General features: G+C 34.8%; 2 protein-coding genes across 3 annotated transcripts; one reads left to right on the plus strand and one right to left on the minus strand.

Moving 5' to 3' along the window:
* Positions 1-1,699: 1,699 nt before the first annotated feature.
* LOC101264311 (3-oxoacyl-[acyl-carrier-protein] reductase, chloroplastic-like) lies at positions 1,700-10,482 on the plus strand. Its single transcript, XM_069296013.1, has 8 exons — positions 1,700-1,710; positions 1,783-1,955; positions 2,055-2,182; positions 2,948-2,998; positions 8,504-8,585; positions 8,801-8,895; positions 9,244-9,600; positions 10,291-10,482. The coding sequence occupies exons 1-7, from the start codon at positions 1,700-1,702 to the stop codon at positions 9,319-9,321; spliced, it is 618 nt and encodes a 205-aa protein (XP_069152114.1). The 3' UTR covers positions 9,322-9,600; positions 10,291-10,482.
* On the minus strand, positions 10,159-17,681 carry LOC101268269 (transcription factor GTE10). Of its 2 annotated transcripts, XM_069295225.1 has the most exons (11): positions 17,651-17,681; positions 15,489-17,047; positions 15,336-15,384; positions 15,062-15,217; positions 12,293-12,357; positions 12,121-12,184; positions 11,912-11,986; positions 11,712-11,827; positions 11,542-11,608; positions 11,222-11,352; positions 10,159-11,149 (listed from the first exon to the last, which is right to left on the minus strand). In XM_069295225.1, exons 2-11 carry the CDS (start codon positions 16,824-16,826, stop codon positions 10,862-10,864), a joined length of 2,349 nt encoding a protein of 782 aa, XP_069151326.1. In that variant the 5' UTR covers positions 16,827-17,047; positions 17,651-17,681; the 3' UTR covers positions 10,159-10,861. The 2 variants fall into 2 exon arrangements, with proteins under 2 accessions (XP_069151326.1, XP_010319067.2); XM_010320765.4 differs by lacking the exon at positions 17,651-17,681 and having other exon boundaries at positions 15,489-17,648.
* Between the last annotated feature and the right edge of the window lie 1,067 nt (positions 17,682-18,748).

Here is an 18,748-nt window from a genome sequence, read left to right on the forward strand (position 1 = left end):
CTATACAAGAGATTCTCCAAATTATGCTTACCAACAAAAGAACAACATAGTTTGTAAAGTATAATGAATTGATTCAATTGATTATAACATTAATGGTATTAATATTATTTTTTCAATTAATATTAGAATTTAAACTATTGAAAAGATACTGACTAACCAATTCTTTTAATGTAAGTAAGAATTTTTTTTTTTGGATGTCTCAGTCAAAGTAGAATGTATAATGTCGTTATTAAAATTAATTGAGATGTTACCTTACATAAGTTATTTCCTTAGTTGAATTATATATGATTTTGTGAAACAAAGAGAAAATTCAGTGTGTGTTTTTTTTTTAAAAAAAAATTAAATTTAAAATATTAATAGATTCTGTAATTCTATTGTTTGATATTTAAAGGAAGTGCAAAATCAAATTTGACTAGAGCAAATCACTTAATTATTATTTTTCAGTACAGTGTAAGATTTTATTGCTTGTAATTGAATCTTGAATGTCGATTTAATAAAAAAAATCAATTAAGGAACAAAACTATATCATTTCATTTCATGTTTAATCAAATTATGAAGGATATTTTGTTACTACTAATAAAAAAAATTTTTGGAGAGTATCGGTATATATTGTTTTACACAAATTAGAAAATGCAAAAATGCTAGTGCTGAATTGGAGAAGTATGAAAAATATTTCCCATATATTTAACAAAAAAATAAATTACACTCTTATAGAAGTATATAATAAACTTAAATTATCTTTATGCTAGTGATTGTATTGCTTCTTTAATCAAGAAATACTCATTTTTAATAACAGTAATATTATTTTGATAGAAAATACGAAAACAATAATGATAATTCACATTAAGATAAGAAGTGAGGCATAAATTTTAAAAAAAAAATTCTTAAAAAACTAGAACATTCCTTTTTCTTTAAAACATGGAAGGACTTAGAATAGGAATTACATTCAAATTTTTTTTGTCTACTACTATTTTTGTCAAAATGGAATTAACTTTAAAAAAATATATTTTTTCTAATGTCAAATTATTTTAAACGAGTAAAAATATTGACTATTATTTTATACATTATGATATGAGTTGAAAAATAACGCGTTTATATATTTGATCACATGTAAATAAAATATTTTAAAAAGAAATCATAAATAAAATAAAATGAAAAGCATGCCAAAGATTTAAAAAGATGAAATAATTCTCTAAGTTTGATTATATATGATATTACTAAGATATAAATAGGATAAGGGTAAATTTTAGCATTATGGCAAAATAATAAAAAATGATGATTCTTTTTTTAGTTAATTAATAAATTATCAGATACAATAGTTGTAATAAAATAATAAAAATACAACACACGTATAAGTAAATGCTAATGCAAAATTAAACTATCTTTAATCAAATCAAAAACTATTTACCTCTTATTTTTATACAATAAAACAAATTAAAGAAAAAACTGTATCATGATATGTTTATCATTTTATAACTTGTAATTTTTTATATTACAACATAGATAAATGTATATTTTAGATATTATTGTTATAATTTTATTTTTATTAATACGAAGACGACGTAAATTAATTAATTTATCTATATCTTAAATAAGTTTTATGGTTCAACCAAACCAAATACTCTGTATCCATTACTATTATTTTTGTTATTTTAGGTTTGAACATTACACATAATTAATGATTCATAAGATTCTGTAAATGATTGTAACGTAATTAATTAACAAAAGCCCCCAAAATTAGCTTAGTTGTAAACAGAGGATTTTCCCTTGATTTCATCGGAGAATTTGCAAATTAAAACAACACACATTGATCTCATCTCCGTTCAATGCCTTCAATTCCGTCGCCACCGCCAAATCCGGCGTCCGCCGCCAACTGTCGCATCTCCGTCTTCTCTCTTATCCTTCAGTTTCCTTGAAATGCCGATGCTCATCTTCCTTTGCTCGTGCCTTTTCAGGTATATCACTTTACAAGCCCTCCATTTTATCATCCGCTGCTTAATTTATAACTGTTTTCTGTATGTGCTGAGGGACAACGTGGGTAGTTATATGATCAGGTGTAAGAGCTCAGTTGGAAACTACTGAGCGAGCAGTGTATGTGGAACCTCCCGTTGTGGTTATTACAGGAGCTTCTAGAGGAATTGGGAGGGCTGTTGCTTTAGCTTTGGGAAAATCTGGTTGTAAGGTCATCCATTCAGATACTTCGTCTATATTTAGTTGAAATAGCCTTATGGTTTGGATCATTGTTATGGATTAGATAATTGTTGACTGTTTGGCCTTCAATTTGTGAGTAAATTTGTCAATTTTCATAGATTAGGACTTTTTACTACCACAATGAAAAGGAAACTTATATTGCCTGGATGATAAGCTTTCTTTAATACGTCACGTATTTGTAACTAAGTTTACTAGGAAACCCTGTGATTTTCTTGTTCAACAGCATCAGTTTTTATAAATAGAAATAGTAAAGAGCAGTTTCAATTTTTAGATACAGTGGTGGTTGTTAAGTTGTATTTTTTGGGCAATAGCTCAAAAAGGAAGTATTTGAAGTATCTGTATTTGTTTTTGTGCCCCCAAATTTGTTTTTTGGCAGTGATATGAAGTAATCTGGAGTGCAACTTGGATGATTTCATGGTTATTGTTAACCTTTTGCTTGAATATCCTTTTTCTGGTCTATCTTTTCCATTGCTTTCACATTTTAGTGAGACATTTTAATCTGGGGTGTAGCCAAAGTTCACCATTTTGACTCATTATTCGTCTTTAAAGGTCGTATAGGATGCTCTGAGTTCCAATTTCCTTAGAAACCTTGAATAATGCTTTAGGCCTGAGCTATATGTTATGATATATGTTCTCTTTAAAGAATATACTTTAAATCAAAATTTATGTTATGCCATGTGTATACCTGAGAAATCTCTCACATACTCTCCCCACCCACTTGATATTTTGTTGTTAGGTCCTAGTGAATTATGCAAGATCTTTAAAGGAGGCAGAAGTTTCCAAACAGGTGTGTTTCTTTTTTCAGTCAAAATCTGCTGTGATTTTGTTATTTTACTAAATTCCTCCAATTCCATCTGCTGTGATTTTTGTTATTTTACTAAATTTCTCCAATTCCATGTCATATATTTCCTTTTTGTGGTTGAAAGTTGAGAACATGGAACTGTACTTTTGACTTAAGAATGATGTTTGAAAGAGTATTCTAGCACTTTTTTCACCATTCTTAGTGCTGAATGGTTCATATTGTCACTTCTTCTTTTACTTTTTTGTTTCTTTTAGGGAGAATACAAGTTGATAGACCACATTAAACAAATGTCATTTGATAGCAAAGATCAATTTTATAAGTTGGATCTCTACCACACCCCAAAACAGGATGAGACGTGGCCGACACCTGATACATGCCAATTGGACCAACCAAACTTTTATTTTTTTAATAGTTGTGGTGTGCAACGCTGCTTGCACGTAACTCAACTAATTCATCGGGATACGGTCACCTGGTATCAGGTAATTTTTTCCATCAAGGTATTTGGTGTTGATGGGAGTTATCTTGTAGAATTAGTCGAGATGCACGCAAGCTGGTCCGTACACCACGGTTTCTAAAAAAAGTAGAGAATGTACGGAGTCCTATCTCACACATGACCGTCATACTTACCAATACATGGCCCTGACATCATGAACACAATGTTGCCCGAGTATTGGAATACTCAGTATAGATCATAGCCAAGAAACTCATGGTGAGGCAAGAGCTATGCATAATATAATATTGAGTGCAAGAAAAAGATAAATCAATTATGCAATTTAATATATCAAAACATAGTGTATACATTTTAATCCACTCTAGCATTTAAAGTAGTCATAAATCTTTCAAGGCAAGATTAGAAATTATCAATTTTAGAAACAATACACAGTCTTCTGCATGTATTGCAATGTTACTATAATATAGCCCAATCTTTCCATCTATGTTCCACTGGATTTATTATGATCATCAAAGTGTGACAAGCATTGTTTTAATTCGTAGTCTCAATGTCCATAACATAAGATTCTCATAACAATCATGATGCAATGCATCGAGATACCATCCTTGTAGCATGACATACTCTTCCCGCCAGATAGACTATATGAAACCATTATGTAATGCATTGGGATATCATCCTAAAGTTTGATGTACTCTCCTCGCCGGATAGGATATATGTAATGCATCAAGGATCCAAGAAGTATGATCTACTCTCCTAACCTGATAGGCTAAGTTGCTCGGACTCGGGTACGGGTATCCGATCCGGATTCGAATCTGAGGGTCGGATTAGGAAAAATCTGAACTTTTTAGATTCGGGCTACGGATCCAAATATGGATACGGGTGTTGGGCTTCGGCTAAAAATCCAAAATTATAAAATAGACCTATAAAGATATCCTAAATTATGATAGATCTTCTAGATTTTCTTTCCCACCCCCAACTTCTTCTTTCAAGCTTTTTGGTTCTTCCCCTAAAAAAAGGAAAAAGAAAGTCATTCAAGACTTTCCACCAACGTTTCAGATCAATTATTCGCAGCAATCGCTTCGATCCGCCCCCTCTCTTCACAGATCATTGCTACTGTCAATCGGAAGCCGGAACACAACCGCTTGAATTCTTAGCTTCTTTCAGTCTGGCTTGAAGAATGAAAAAATGAATATTGACCAAGAGGAAAAGCTAAAAAAGAGAAAAGGACCACAATATTAAAGGTATGTCATTCCTCATGAACTCTGTCCAAAGTATCAGATGTGGGTTGATAGAACCCCACATGTATCCCGCACCTGCACCCATGTCGTGTCGACAAGGGTGCAGCAGCAAAAGTGAAGAGTCTCCGCAACTTAGTGATAGGCATATATACATTGAGATTTCAAAATCATGACTTGTAGCTAAAAAACTCATTTTCTGTAATTCATGAAGATCCAAGAAGTTGCTCCCCCGGCGGGATTGGTAATGCAGAATTGTGATATTATATTCCATTGTATGTCATGACATTTTAGCTTTTCTTAATTAAGTAGCAAATTTCATATATTCAATGAATATCAAGAGAAAGGAGTACAATGCTATAGTCAGAAATATGCCATGAATCATATTAATACAAACGCTTCATGGACATCATTGTAGATAGATAGTATGATGTGCCATACAATACTGTAAAGATTGCGTAAGAGCCCTAGACACTTTTACATAATTCAAGACTTAAACATGTAGGAGCATTTATCAATACTAAAGCCTAAGTCCCAAAAATTTAAAGAAAAAAATATATTCCTCCATTGGAGATTGATTCTTATGTTTAACTCTAATCTATTCATTAAATGTCTTATGGAGTGTAGTCGCTTTATTTTTAAACTCAAAGTAACAGAATCCATATCCACCCATCAATATTCATCATCTCTTTTCCGAAAATGACAATTTTAATGATCCATTTCTAGGGTTCCTTCAATAACTCATTCCAATTACAAATACTAAATACAACTCATATCATCCTCTTAACCCAATACTTATACCCAATCTATGCTCTGAGGAAGGAAAGAGAATACTTCAGTAACACCATAAAGTTGGAATGTATGTGGGATCTAGTTTTCAAAGCATTTCTGGTAGGTGACTTAGAAATGGTAACATTAGCAGTATATGGCTGCAGAAATGCAGCTGTGCAACACAAATTAAAATGATGGTTAGTCTTTTCAGAAAGCCTACTGTTATTTATTGTTCTAGTTTTGATAACTGAAATATCATTATGTAATTTTCCTTGATGGTAATATCTTTTTTTTAAAAAAAAAGAAAAGGAACAACTGTTTGTGTAGACTGCACTTGGTCTCCCTGTCTTGAAGCATCCTCTAGGCCTTTTCTTTCCATATAGTTCAAAAAAGGTGTCTCGCTTGCTTTGATATATAGCATTCTCTTTGTGAGTGCCTAATAAATGTCAGTAATGAGGATACCATTTCCCAAGGCTCTGAAGTTGCTCTACAATGTCTCAGCAATTAATCTTCATCTTTCCCTCTCATCTTTGATTCTTTGAGAAAGGAGTTCTGTTTAATAGTGGTCTTCAATTCTCCATCTTAGGGTACAACTTATGGTAGCACTGGGTTATGTCTTCTCTAATCCCCTCTTCGCTGGAAATTCATGGCCATCCATTGATTTTTTTCCCATACGGTTGTTTCTAATGTAAACATTGGCCATTGTTATCTCCTTTTTAGCTAGGTGCTGGTGGTCTTCATCTCAGAATCACTTCTTGTGCTACAAGTAACTTTCCCAGCTGACCTTTCTATTCTTCACGTTGAATTTTATCAGCTTTCGATATTGTTACATGGTAATTTCACTTATCACCAACTTGTAGCATGGTCTGTTTGCTACCTCTTTCATACAATTCTTGACCATCTTTTTGAAGTTCTCATGGTGTAGTCACAGGTTTGAATCTGAAAGGAACAGTACCTCATACATCAACAGCAATCTAGTATATTATTGGATTGTTATTTGATATCGATTTTGTCAGGGTTTGCTTACTTGAGTTCTATAATTTCTCCTCATTCCATGGATATCAACATCTTATTCATTGGGGAAGCATAGAAGATATTTGATCTGATCTTGGTTGATGAAGCCAGAGAATTCAATCAATACTATAGAGGTTTCCTTAGCAAGTTTCTTTGCTCCAATTCATATCTTAGTACAGTAAGATCATCTGCTATCACCCAGGACATGATCATCTTTGCTGTGTCATGCAGTTGTCTTTTACTACTATCTATCTTCGTTTTACTTTGTCTTCTCCTCTGGTTGATTGACAGATCAGGCATGTGGCACAGCTAACAGACCCATGGTCCAGCATCTTTTACTATTTCTCAGTTCCATTGTAAATTATAATCAGTTCTTTATCAATTTAGAATTTGGAATCTAGGAGTCGGTCTAAGAAATCATTGTGTAGAAAATCATGCTTACTATTCCTCCATCTAAGTTAATCAACCATAAAGTCCAATTCCATGTTGTAGTTGAGAAATTCCTGTAATTAGATTGTCTTACTCACTTTCTCGAGTGTTCTCTGCTGTCCTGCACCCTATGATACTTTCAGCAAACACATTTATCAAACCTCTGACGTGTCTTTCACAATTTTATCATTGCTGCACACATCAGGTTTGAGTAAAAGCATTGGAATGGGAAATTAGGGGCATTCATGTAAAAGTAACCATTTCATTTAAATTAATTTTTACTCGACATAGCCTTAAAGGAGCTTTTTGATAGTAAGTTTCCGAAAAGGTTTCCGGGGAAATTTTTTGGTGTGGCAACGTTTGTGCTGTTTTCCTCCCAACAACTGAAAATGATGCCTTATGTCACTTAGAACTACCCGAGATTGTTATGTTTAAAATGAGAAGATTCCAGTCAAGTGTGAGTCCTTCCAACATGTTCTACCCACTGTTGTTCCTTGTATATATTCATTTCCACAACTATGATATGAGCTCATGATAGTTGGATAGCAAGTAAACATTGTTTGCTAGAAAACATAAAACCAAAGTAGTAAATAGTAAAATTGCAGAAATTTAAGAAATTCTTGTTTGGACTTCTATAGGTCTTATGGAAAATACATCATATATACTTGGATGCCTTAAAAGAATACATCAGTTATACATCTTCTGAGGTGAAGAGCAAGGTCTCCTATAACTCCAGAAACTGGTAAGCCATCGACAAAGTGATTCTGTTCTCTGTTTTTTTCAGATAAAAGTCAGAATTGTTGTCATGAGAAAATTGCTAGCAACTAATCTGATGTTCATATTCCAAAACCAATAGTGTTGTGAAATTACCCTTTTGGAGCACTTGTACTGGTTACTCCTTTTTTAATGGAAGTCTCAGTCCAAAGTCATGTGAAGATATCTGGTGACCAGTTAAGCCAATGATGTTTTGGTTAATTTGTGCAGCCAGAATGTTGTCATGTTGTATTTATTAGCTGATGCTACTAAAAATTGCAGGACTACTTTTTATTTTATGAGTAATGATAGTAATGGTTACTGCTTGTTTGACAAATGAAGAAAGCTTACCAGGAGTGTCAAACGACTCTAGTATCTTCAGTCCCAATCAGCCACTGACCCACCCCCAAATGCTATTATTACTGTGACTTAGGTTCTCCTTACCATATGAAAGTACCTTTCCTTACCAATTTGCCTTCATAAAGTAAAAGATTGAATGTCATGCTCCTAAAATTGCCGGGGTTGCATTGGATAGGTAGAATAGATTAGCGTTGTTAGTGGTACATAATCAAGAACTAATTCAATCAACAAATTCCCCTTGCTCCCTGAAGTTGGATTGCTCTGTGTTAGCTGATGCTTATCGAACTTTGCAAGGTTAAGTGTCTATTTCATGTGTAAAAACAGTAAAATAGTTTAACTTTCTGATCCTATCATTTAGTGTAAACACCATCTCATGGAGTACTTGTTTCACCAGCAATCTGATAACAGCTATAAGGTTCATCTGTTGGCCATTTGACATCTTCCCTAAATTAATTTAGTTTCCTATTTTGATGGCAGATTGAATCATGTGGTGGCCAAGCTATTACTTTTGGTGGTGATGTTTCAAAAGAAGAAGATGTAGAATTAAATGATGTATACCGTAAGCAAACTCCTTTCCTGGTGAAATTTATTCTAAATGTACCTTAGTGTAGTTGTTTCCAGATAATTTCACCTTATAAGGCTCATGTATGGAGGTGGTTCAATGAGGAACAGTTGATATCTTAACGTATAATGCAGGTCGACAACAGTCATACTGTCTCGTGTTTAGTTTATATCAGAAATACGGCTCTGTAGTTGTCTTGGTTTTCTTTTCAGGCATAACGCCTGATACTTTGTTGATGAGAATGAAGAAATCTCAGTGGCATAAGGGTATTGATTTGAATCTTACTGGAGTATTCCTCTGCACACAGGTCTATACAGTTGTTGCGTTCTTAATTCAACCAGAACCTGAGTCTTTTTCAAAGAAAACATTTTTCCAAGAGATCTTTTTCCTTGTTGCAAGGTGCTGCTAAAATTGTGATGAAAAAGAAAAAGGTAAAATGTTTAGCCCCTTCCTATTGCAATTCATGAAAATATGATATAGAGACGAGGCTAAATATTTAGCTAACTGATTCATAAATTACCACCCGCAGTTTGAATGGTGCCTTTTCAGTCAATTTGAAGCTGCATTTATTTACTTATATAAACCATCAATGCATTATTTTATTGTTTCATGTACTCTAGAATTTTATTGAGAAGACTTGTCTAAATTTTTGTAGGGGGAGAATATTCAACATATCATCTGTTGTTGGTTTAGTTGGCAATGCCCAACTATAGTGCGGCAAAAGCAGGAGTGATTAGGTTAACCAAAAGTGTCGCAAAAGCAACAGGGTCGAGAAGTACCATGCATGGTTGCCCCCCGCCCTTTCTTTCTATCTTTGGAGTGTAAACTACAAAGGAATTAATTCTTCTCAACAAGGAGAAGCTACTGACTATTTATGACGTTTGACAATTTATTTACAACAATCTTTGTTTTCATCAGGTTAATGCTGTGGCCCCTTAATTCATTGTATCAGATATGACTTCCAAGCAAAGTGAAGACATTGAGAAGGAAATTTTGGCAAGCATCCCATTAGGTCAGGGCTAACATCCTAAGGCTATATGATTGACAACTTTATCTAATATGTGGCTCTCTCCTGCACGTCAAATATGATAGAAATCAACATTTGAGACATCTAATAGTGTGGCACCTGCAGGAGTGTTGGAGATTTTTTGAGATGTTTGCAAAAATTATTCAAACATATTTTTTGGGAGAAGCTCTTGCAAGTTGAGAAACTCGCCAAAGGTGGGTGGTGCTTCAACTTGCAAGAATTTCTTGTTTTAGAGTTACTCCTCACCAAATATCTGGAAAAACTCCATACTCTCTTGCAGATGCCATCAAAGAATCCCAAGTTGAACAAGAGTAAAAATCCAATTCCCTGCATTTATTGCAAGATCTTAATACATCCAGAATAGGATATTTTCTCTGCCTTACACTTCCATCCAGCGTATAAAGTATTATTTAACTGTTTATTTACACGAGCAGCCAGCAAAGGATTTTGGAGAGTCCTTTTAAACTATTGGTATTTAGTTGACTGAAAAGTTGGGGCATCATTGAGATACGCACTAACTGAGATACTTAAATGATCAAATGAGAGTAGAAAATTTGTTTTGTGATGTATAAATTTGCTACTCTTCTCAAGTGTTGAACGATGCGTCATTTCTGATTGAGCATCAATTTGTATTTTAGGCACTGCAAATATTGACAAATTTTACTGTGATGACAGGACGATATGATCAACCAGAAGAAGTTGCTGAATTCGGTCCTGCAGCCAGTTTTATTACTAGACAGGTCGATAATGGAACGGCTTTCCAGTTGGTTTCCATGACTGAAAAGGCCGATTAGTTATGTTGATAGAGGAAACTCAGCAGCCTATATCTAAATTTTGTATTAGGTTTTTTTTGTCCAATTCACATAGGCATGGACGATATACGCGTTCTGCACTACTTAGAAGTTCTTTAACAAATGTGGCCACTTATTTCAGGGTAGAGAGGAAGAAAAACCAACGCACCTTGTAGCAACATTTTTTTTTCCTTTTACAGCAATCTAGTACTAAACTACGTAACAAAACTGTTTTTACCTAACCTTTATCCACTCCCAAGCAGACAACCAACTTATACACGAGCAAAAGAATTTCAAATGAAAATATAAGGCCAGACCCACCAACCAGGTCCTTCTGAAGCATCCAAGCTGGGGGCAGATAGTAGATCACTCGCTACAATAAATTTCTTTTCCCCCAGTCCACCCTGGGACGATAAAATCACCCTCATCAATCGGCCAAAGTAATAAAGAGGACATCAATCAATCTCTCCTTCCTCTGGATCATTCGATACGTCAGGGATGCTGTGTGGTTCGGCCTCTTCTTCCTCCTCTTCATCTTCATCTTCTTCCTTCATATACAATCCAAGTTGCTCCAGCGGATTGCTACTTGCCTTAAATTTGAAACTCCCAAGAATATTCTCAGAATGACCAGGACTAGTAGTCTCATCAATGAAGCTCTCTAGCTGTTCATCTGGAGCAGCTCTGAACAATTCCAGATCTTCCATGAATCGACTGTTCTCATTGATTTCAACAGTCTTCTCCATCTGCCAACACATACATTAAGAGTTATAAGGTAAAGATAAATCTCAATAAATGTAAACCCATATGTCTTTTACCTTCTGGAGTGCCTGACGAGCAGCTTCTCTTTCAAGTTCTCGTTTCCTTTTGGCTTCTGCAGCAGCTTCTGCCTCAGCTCTTTTACGAGCCTCTTCGGCAGCCTTAGCTTCAGCTTGCAACCGAGCTTTCTCTGAGTAAGCAGATAAACAAATAATGTGGTGGTTTTCAGAGATACAATGGAGAAATTCACCACATGCTAACCACAAGAGACAAACCCAAAGTGTTTTCTCTGAATAAGCCGATAAACAAATAAAGAGGTGGGTGGTTTCAAAGATGTGATTGTGGACTTCCACACACGCAAACAACAGAAAACACAAACCTTCTCGCCTACGCCTTTCAAACTCCTCTCTCTCAAGCTTTAGCTTTTCTGGATCCCGCACTTCACCCTAAAATTTAAGAAGACTAGTTAAGCAAAACACTAATACACCTGGATGAATGGAACTAAAAGATCAACTTAATGCAAGAAACACCAGCTAAAGTATGGCTTACCTTTTCAATGCTCTTCTCCTGAGCTTTTAGTATGATATCCGCAAAGCGACCTCTTAACAAAGCTGCACGGTAGAGCTTCTCAGGAGAGACTTGCCTCTCAGGTTCAGCACTCTCCTCTAAAAGGTTACAGTACATGATGAGTGAGATGGTTGCTGCAAAACTAGTAGCAGACATTTTCTTCATCTATTACCATTGCTTACCCTCTCGATGATCATCGGGCTCAGCAAAATTGGAGTTCTGCTGAGAAGTCAGCACTGTTTGGCCAGCCAATGGATCTGTAGTACACAAACACTATATCAGCACACACACATACTGACCAATAAAGCTATTAAATCTTCCCACCACCCACAGATTTACAGAAAGAAAGCAGCAATGAAAATCATGTCATTTGATTCCACAGGTTGACAACCTGTAGTTTCTGGAAGGTCAAGCTCATCTTCCTGCTCCAATCTCGCCCCAGAAGCCGCTGTTGCCTGTGGAAGAACAAAATCATTTTAGAAGGCAATAGAAGTCATCACTCAAAATAAAATTATCCAGATGAGAACCAAATAACTTATAAAATCAGACGACAATATCCACACCTTCTGAACAACTGAATCTTTATCAGCATCCGATTCACCACCAGATGAGCTTCCAGAATCTGTACCTGAGAAAGAAAAAGAGATAACAATTTTAGCAAGTATATAGACATAGCACCTTAACTTCACAGTAAATATGGCAGCAAAGAAAATATTAACTATCCAACAGTCCAGACTTCCTACATACAGAAGCAAAAGCATAATCATTCCCGACAAATACGAATTGCTGAGCTTTCACCTCAATGCAAGCCCCTCCTATAACAAGCAAGTTAAAAGGGCTAATTGACCTAATTCTCTCAATTAATACAGGTATTTGAAAAAATCTCGCCAATTGCTGGACAGAGCAACTTTTTTTAGGATAAGCAAATCTTAGACAAGTAACACATCTCACTTGTTACTACAATGCTATATCCTCCCAAAATAAGAGGAAGATGTGGAAACAAGCAAATAACGAGCAACTGGCAATAGGGTTGGAATATGACACAGGTACTATCCAGCAACGTACACGTCTGAGCACATAAACAAATTTGTTACCATAGGAAGTACATACACAACAATTTCAAAACAGAAGATCCAGAAAAAATGGCATTATTGCCAATGGAAGTATTGAGGCGGGAGATTCAAGGGTCGGGCTTTCATTGCAAAAGATGAACAGAAAGCACAGTGAAAAATTGTGATGTCATCAGAGTAAAGAAGAAAGTTATTTTTCACATTAATTCCTTTTTCAGTTTTAAATAAAGTCACTTCCAAGCAAGCAAACCATAATGTATTTTCTGAAAAGTGCCTATCGAGTATTGAAAGGCAATATACTTCTACTCCAAGTTCTTCAGCCGGAAAAAATCACTCAGTACCAATCTCTTTATAGATCTACATCTGCCAAGTTGTGGCTCAATAAATTTTGAAGACAGAAAGCTATCAGACATCCAACTTTTTTTTGATAATGAGCTATCAAACATCCAACTTTTTTTGATAATGAGCTATCAAACATCCAACTTTTTTTTGATAATGAACTACCAAACATCCAAGTTCCAGCAAACACTTTATATCCATAGTAATTGACAGTTCAAAAAGTTATGGCAGATAATTAGCCAATACTGCTAATGTGATTTCAAAGACCAACAAGACTCACTGTCATTCTTATAACAAGTTAACGAGCTCTAACTTACTATAATGTCAGACATATATCTAGTTCAGCCAGACTTATGTAACAGGGAGTCACCAAAATCCCCACCCCCACCCAGCAAAATCACAGAAAAAAACAAGAAAAAATAATCCATACCTAATTCATACCAAAATAATATCAAGTTAAAAGTTTCTAATTTGCTAGCCCACGGGAAAAATTCATAAGCAGTTTCAATTACCTAACCAGGAGAAATCCTACATTTTCCCTGGTCTACTAACAATCAGACTGAAGTGCCAACGTCCAGTTCAATTTCTAGTTCACGCAAAGGCTTGACAAGACAAAAGAGCTAGCAGGAGCGCAAAGATGGGAATCACTCAAGTGGTAGAGTTCAAAACTGATGAGCAACATGTAAAACAAACTTTTTTCCAGAACTTGAAATAAGTTGCTACCCCAAACGAGAGAGAGCAAACCGGTTTTTTCTCTCCATGTGTATTTCTTTTTTTTCTTTCTTATTTGAGTTACAACACCTTAATTAAATTCTAATCAGAATTGTGAAAACATCCTGCAAATAGATGAAGGTTTCTATAAAATACTGCTATAAGCAAAAAGAGATTAACCTCCTTTCGAGTAAAGCCAACATAAACATGTATTTGATGAGTTCTTATTAAAAAAATTTAACATCCTAATCTTCTTTAGGTTGTTCATTTTCCCATCAAAAGTTCCTGCCACGGCATCACCCCATCCTCGAATTCCTGCGGACATTTTGAGCCCTATCTTGGATATTTGAATATCGACAAATCAACCATCTTTCCGATACCCCAAGTACTACAGAACATTAAAAAAACAAGGGAAACAGGAACTGCAAAGTGATAGTGAGGAATCTACGCAGTTAACCTTTTCTTGTTAAGAAATGAAGAAAGGTATCCTCAGCTTAGCAATTGTGAAGGCATTTCTAACTAACAGCTACAGAGATACATTTTTGATACAGACCATACAGTGGGTAAACATGATCAATAAATTGGAGCTTAAGACAATTTCTGAAAATAGTGCTAAATTATCTTTTAAAATGTCAGAATAGAATGGTATCAATAGTGTCAGTGTTCATATGGAGGCAATGCTAGGTTTGATGAAGGTGGAAAAGCAGGATAGGATCTACTATTTTGCTGCTAACACAATTCTATGCACAAACAGATCAGCAAGTAGGCATCTAGAAAAACTCATGACCATTAGTATCTACACCAAATTAAGGTGGGAGGCAATTGTAAGATACTAAAGTGGTTGTAGATCTGATAACCAGTTTGAAATCTAATCGTATTGAGTTTTTAACATACACAACCAGCTAAAAGCATCTGAATTTCAAACCCCTAAACTGACCCATGAAAAAAATTCTAGTTCAAGAAATGAATAATTGATTAGAGGATATCAGGTATATTACACATGCAAAGAGCTACAGGAAATGCACAAACAAGTAAAATAACAAGGTAATAGCGAAAGACTTCTCTTCTCGGATGTCCCATTATGCAACGAGGAGGTGAGCATGTATATGGATAAAAGGAACAAGTAAATTCTTTATTATTTACCATAATTAAATTTATAGTAAGCATGCAAGAAAAAGGCAAGTAAGGTAAGACATTCTTAATAGCACCAACCACTAGATGAAGAGCCAGAACCACTACTCGAACTACTTGAACTACTGCATATATTGCTCCTGCGAGCTCTATCCTTCTCTATCTCCACAGGAGGGAAGCTTGAAACAGGTGGATCATTCCCACCGATATCCACTTCCTCATCTGCCGGATCATTTCCTGTATAAAGGACGGAAACACAGAAAAAAGAAAAAAGGAATAAGAAACTAGAAACTTCAACAACCACACTACATAAAGTCAAAGCTCAAAATCCTCCACATCTATTGATCAAAGTCACCTTTGCATGGCTGCATGGATGAATTACTGAATCCAGACTCATTGTGAAGCTGTAGAACAGTAAATAATATGACATCAGAATTTGCTTACAAAGAGAACTAATGTTACATAGCATCTGAAGTAACACTCTAAGTATCCACATGCTGATATTTACCTCCATCTCACAGGGTTCACCTTTAGCCTGATTTTTCTGTTTCTCCAGTAGATAATCATCCAAAAGCTTCCGTAGCTCAAACAAGATATCGTCATGAAGAACATCAAGATCAATCTCGATCTCATCTTCACTGACTTGATTTCCGTTGGAGCTTTTTTCTTTCAAGAAATCAATTATATTTTCAGGTAATTCAGTAAGTAAATCCTCAAGCTCAGCAGTGAGTTTATGTTTTTCAACGTCACTCATGACTCGCTTTACGGGTTCTGGTTTAACCCTGTTCTCCAATGGAGCAATTTTCTTCTTCTTCGAAGGCGGCATTGCTGGAGGAGTATCAGTCTCAGTTTCTATGATAACACTGGACTTAGAAGGTAAAGGTTCCTCTTCAATAACAGGGATCTTTTTTTCTATTGGTTTCCACCTAACCTCAAAAAATTTACTTAGTGTTTGAGCCATGATATGAACATCATTTCCTGGCGGATTGTATGTCATTGCATTTTTAAAAGTTAGCCGCACATCAGCAGCAAACTGCAAAGGGCTCGAATATTCTCCCGAATGCAACTTTGACCTGATGGTCCCTAGATCCATTGGTTGCTTAATAACAGTGAAGTAGTCGGGGATTTTTAACTTTACGACATCAACTGGATGATTGAAGACCCACCCATGCTGATGTGACATCAGTCTGCTTAGCACTGTCTCACACTGTTTCATAAACATGACCATGCTTGTATCTGAAGGTATGGCCTGTTGCATCGTCTTAGGCCGCTTAGCTCCGGGACCCTTAGTAAGAGGCCCATTTCTCCCTGGGGCAGGCTTTTTCTTCCCAGGAGGAATCACTGCTTCAGCCATATATCGCTGAGATATCTCTGATCCTGATCTCCTCTGCCCATTGGTGCAATTTTGAATATCGCTAGCAGGTGAAAGAACCCCAATATTTGAGCCGACAGAAGCAATTTTCTTCTGCAGTCCCCTGACTAGTTCAAGTTCATTCTTCAACCTAATTCCCAACACTTTTTTTTCAGAGGATGACATACTGGACAACGACATTGATTGAATAGGTGCACCAAATTGGTCATGACCATCAGCATTCAAACAAATGGATTTTCTTTTAGGTGCGCAAGAGTCCTCCGATGCAGTCCTTTCAGTATCAACACGTCCGGAGCTCCCAAAACCTTCGGATTCTGCCATTGTCTCAACAGCATTACGATAATCGGGCACAATTCCAGGCAAGTAACCTTTAAAACCCTTGCGTGACTTTCCCATAATATCAACTGAATCCTTTTTAAAGAACTTCCTTGATTCTCTCTGTCCAATGTAATCTATTGGAACAGTAGGTGCCATGAGAATACCTCCCCAATTCTGTACATATCAGATATTTCTTTTCAACATTTAATCCGCTCAAATTACACTATACCTTGCTAGGTCAACAAGAACTATATATCAAATAGACCTCGCCAGGTCAACAATTATCAAAGATATCAATAGCACCGGTATATGACAACTTCCACCATTCCTCTCAATGCAGAGTTCAATCAATTCGTCGTTTTCCCCCTTCTTTCAATCTATTAAATTTTCCGTTAAAACTCAATCAAAAAAAAGTCTGATTTATTCTGGATTATGAATTCAACAAACAAATTGTGGAAGAAGTAAAAGAATAACAGAGTTATACAAACCCTAACCTCCAATCAAATTATCTTCAACCAGAAACAAACCCTAGATTAAAAAAATCAAAAAAGATCCTACCTTTATAACCTCAAATCATATCCTCCACATTCAGATACAAACCCTAACCTCAAATCAAATCCCCTTTATCTTTCATAAACAAACCCTAGATAAATTTAAAAAATTAAAAAACTAAAAAAGATCCTACCTTTATAATTAAAAACCTACAATGGTTGAACTAAAATAGAAACCTGGATCTCCCTCAAGCAGATAACCAAATCCAAATAGGGTTGAGATCTTATCGGTTCGGGTCAGACCCACGACCCCAAATCAAGGAACAAAACCAAACCCTAGAACAAAAAACCCTCTTCACCGCTAAAAAAAATTATACTGAGATATAATTAAACTATATATATAAAAAAAAAAAAAAAAAGTACACAACATTTGAGGTAAAGCTAGAGAGAGAAAGAGATGAAATGAAGAGAGAGAAAGAGAATACTTACGATATTGTCTTTGTTGGGTCTCTATCTTTTTGATTGCCACCGTCTACTTAAAGGCTGTTTTGCAGCCAAGCCCGCCGCTCATTAGCTAATCTCGACCGTACATTGCAGGTCCTTAATTAATCTGACGGTTTTCCTAATTTCTATGTTTCAGGCCGTACGATTCAGATCTGACGGCTCTGATTTGTTGTTAGACACTTTTCAGATCTGTAAAATTATGTTTTCCAGTTTGGTTAATTTATTTAATCTTACGCGGCACTGATTAATTAACAACTAATTAAGAATATAAGTCACGCGCTCCCGTGGAAAATGTGTTGCACTTGCCATAAATATTAATTTTAAATAAATGGGAAAAGGTAAAAAAATAAATGCTCTTTAAAAATGGTTTAAGATAATGTCCTTTTTTAGTATTTTCATTATATAATTTTCCTAAATAATAATTATTGGGTTTAAATTTTTCATCAACATTTATTGAACCATAAAAGTTTTTAATTTACAATTTAAAATATCTCTCTTTTTGATTAAATGTTGAGATGGTATATATGTATTTATAATTAAATAAACGTTACTTATTTTGTTGATTCATGTGATGATGTAACTATCAAAGTTTAACTCATAAATAATCTGAATCATTTAAATTTATTTGTTTGATAATTGTTAGAGTTGAATTATCAATAATTTACATTTGTTAAAGAAAGAAAAAATCAAATAAAATTTAAATACAAAATTAATTATCACTTGTTTGTATTCATCTGGAACAAAAATTATTGCTCGAATAGAAAGACATTATTAATTTTAAATTTATTTCGTCTTTAAAGGTGAAGATTGAATTAAAATAGTGTGGACAAAATAGATCTAATTATTTACTTTGAGCTTGTGTGGATTACTAAACGGACTAAGCACACAAATATCCAATTTTAAAATTAATATTTATCTTTCAATTGCTTTTAAAAATTTTACTAGCTTCTTCTTTTTTTAAATTATGTTAGATATACGAGATTAAAGTTAAAAAATTATATCTAATATGTGACTTTATAAAAAATGTGTAAAACAATTTTGAATATTTTTTATTAATGTTGTGAATTATTATTGACAGATTTT

The sequence above is a fragment of the Solanum lycopersicum genome, chromosome 3 (genome assembly GCF_036512215.1).
Source record: "Solanum lycopersicum chromosome 3, SLM_r2.1".
In the NCBI taxonomy this organism is placed as follows: domain Eukaryota; kingdom Viridiplantae; phylum Streptophyta; class Magnoliopsida; order Solanales; family Solanaceae; genus Solanum; species Solanum lycopersicum.

Excerpts from the sequence above, each read along its gene's own strand:
- LOC101264311 (XM_069296013.1), top strand. Across the intron at positions 2,999-8,503 it reads AGGCAGAAGTTTCCAAACAG|ATTGAATCATGTGGTGGCCA; the intron begins GTGTGTTTCTTT and ends TTTTGATGGCAG. Across the intron at positions 8,586-8,800 it reads AGAATTAAATGATGTATACC|GCATAACGCCTGATACTTTG; the intron begins GTAAGCAAACTC and ends TTTTCTTTTCAG.
- LOC101268269 (XM_069295225.1), bottom strand. The coding sequence starts at position 16,826 with ATGGCACCTACTGTTCCAATAGATTACATTGGACAGAGAGAATCAAGG. Across the intron at positions 12,185-12,292 it reads AAGATTCAGTTGTTCAGAAG|GCAACAGCGGCTTCTGGGGC; the intron begins GTGTGGATATTG and ends GTTCTTCCACAG. Across the intron at positions 11,828-11,911 it reads GCCCGATGATCATCGAGAGG|AGGAGAGTGCTGAACCTGAG; the intron begins GTAAGCAATGGT and ends GTAACCTTTTAG.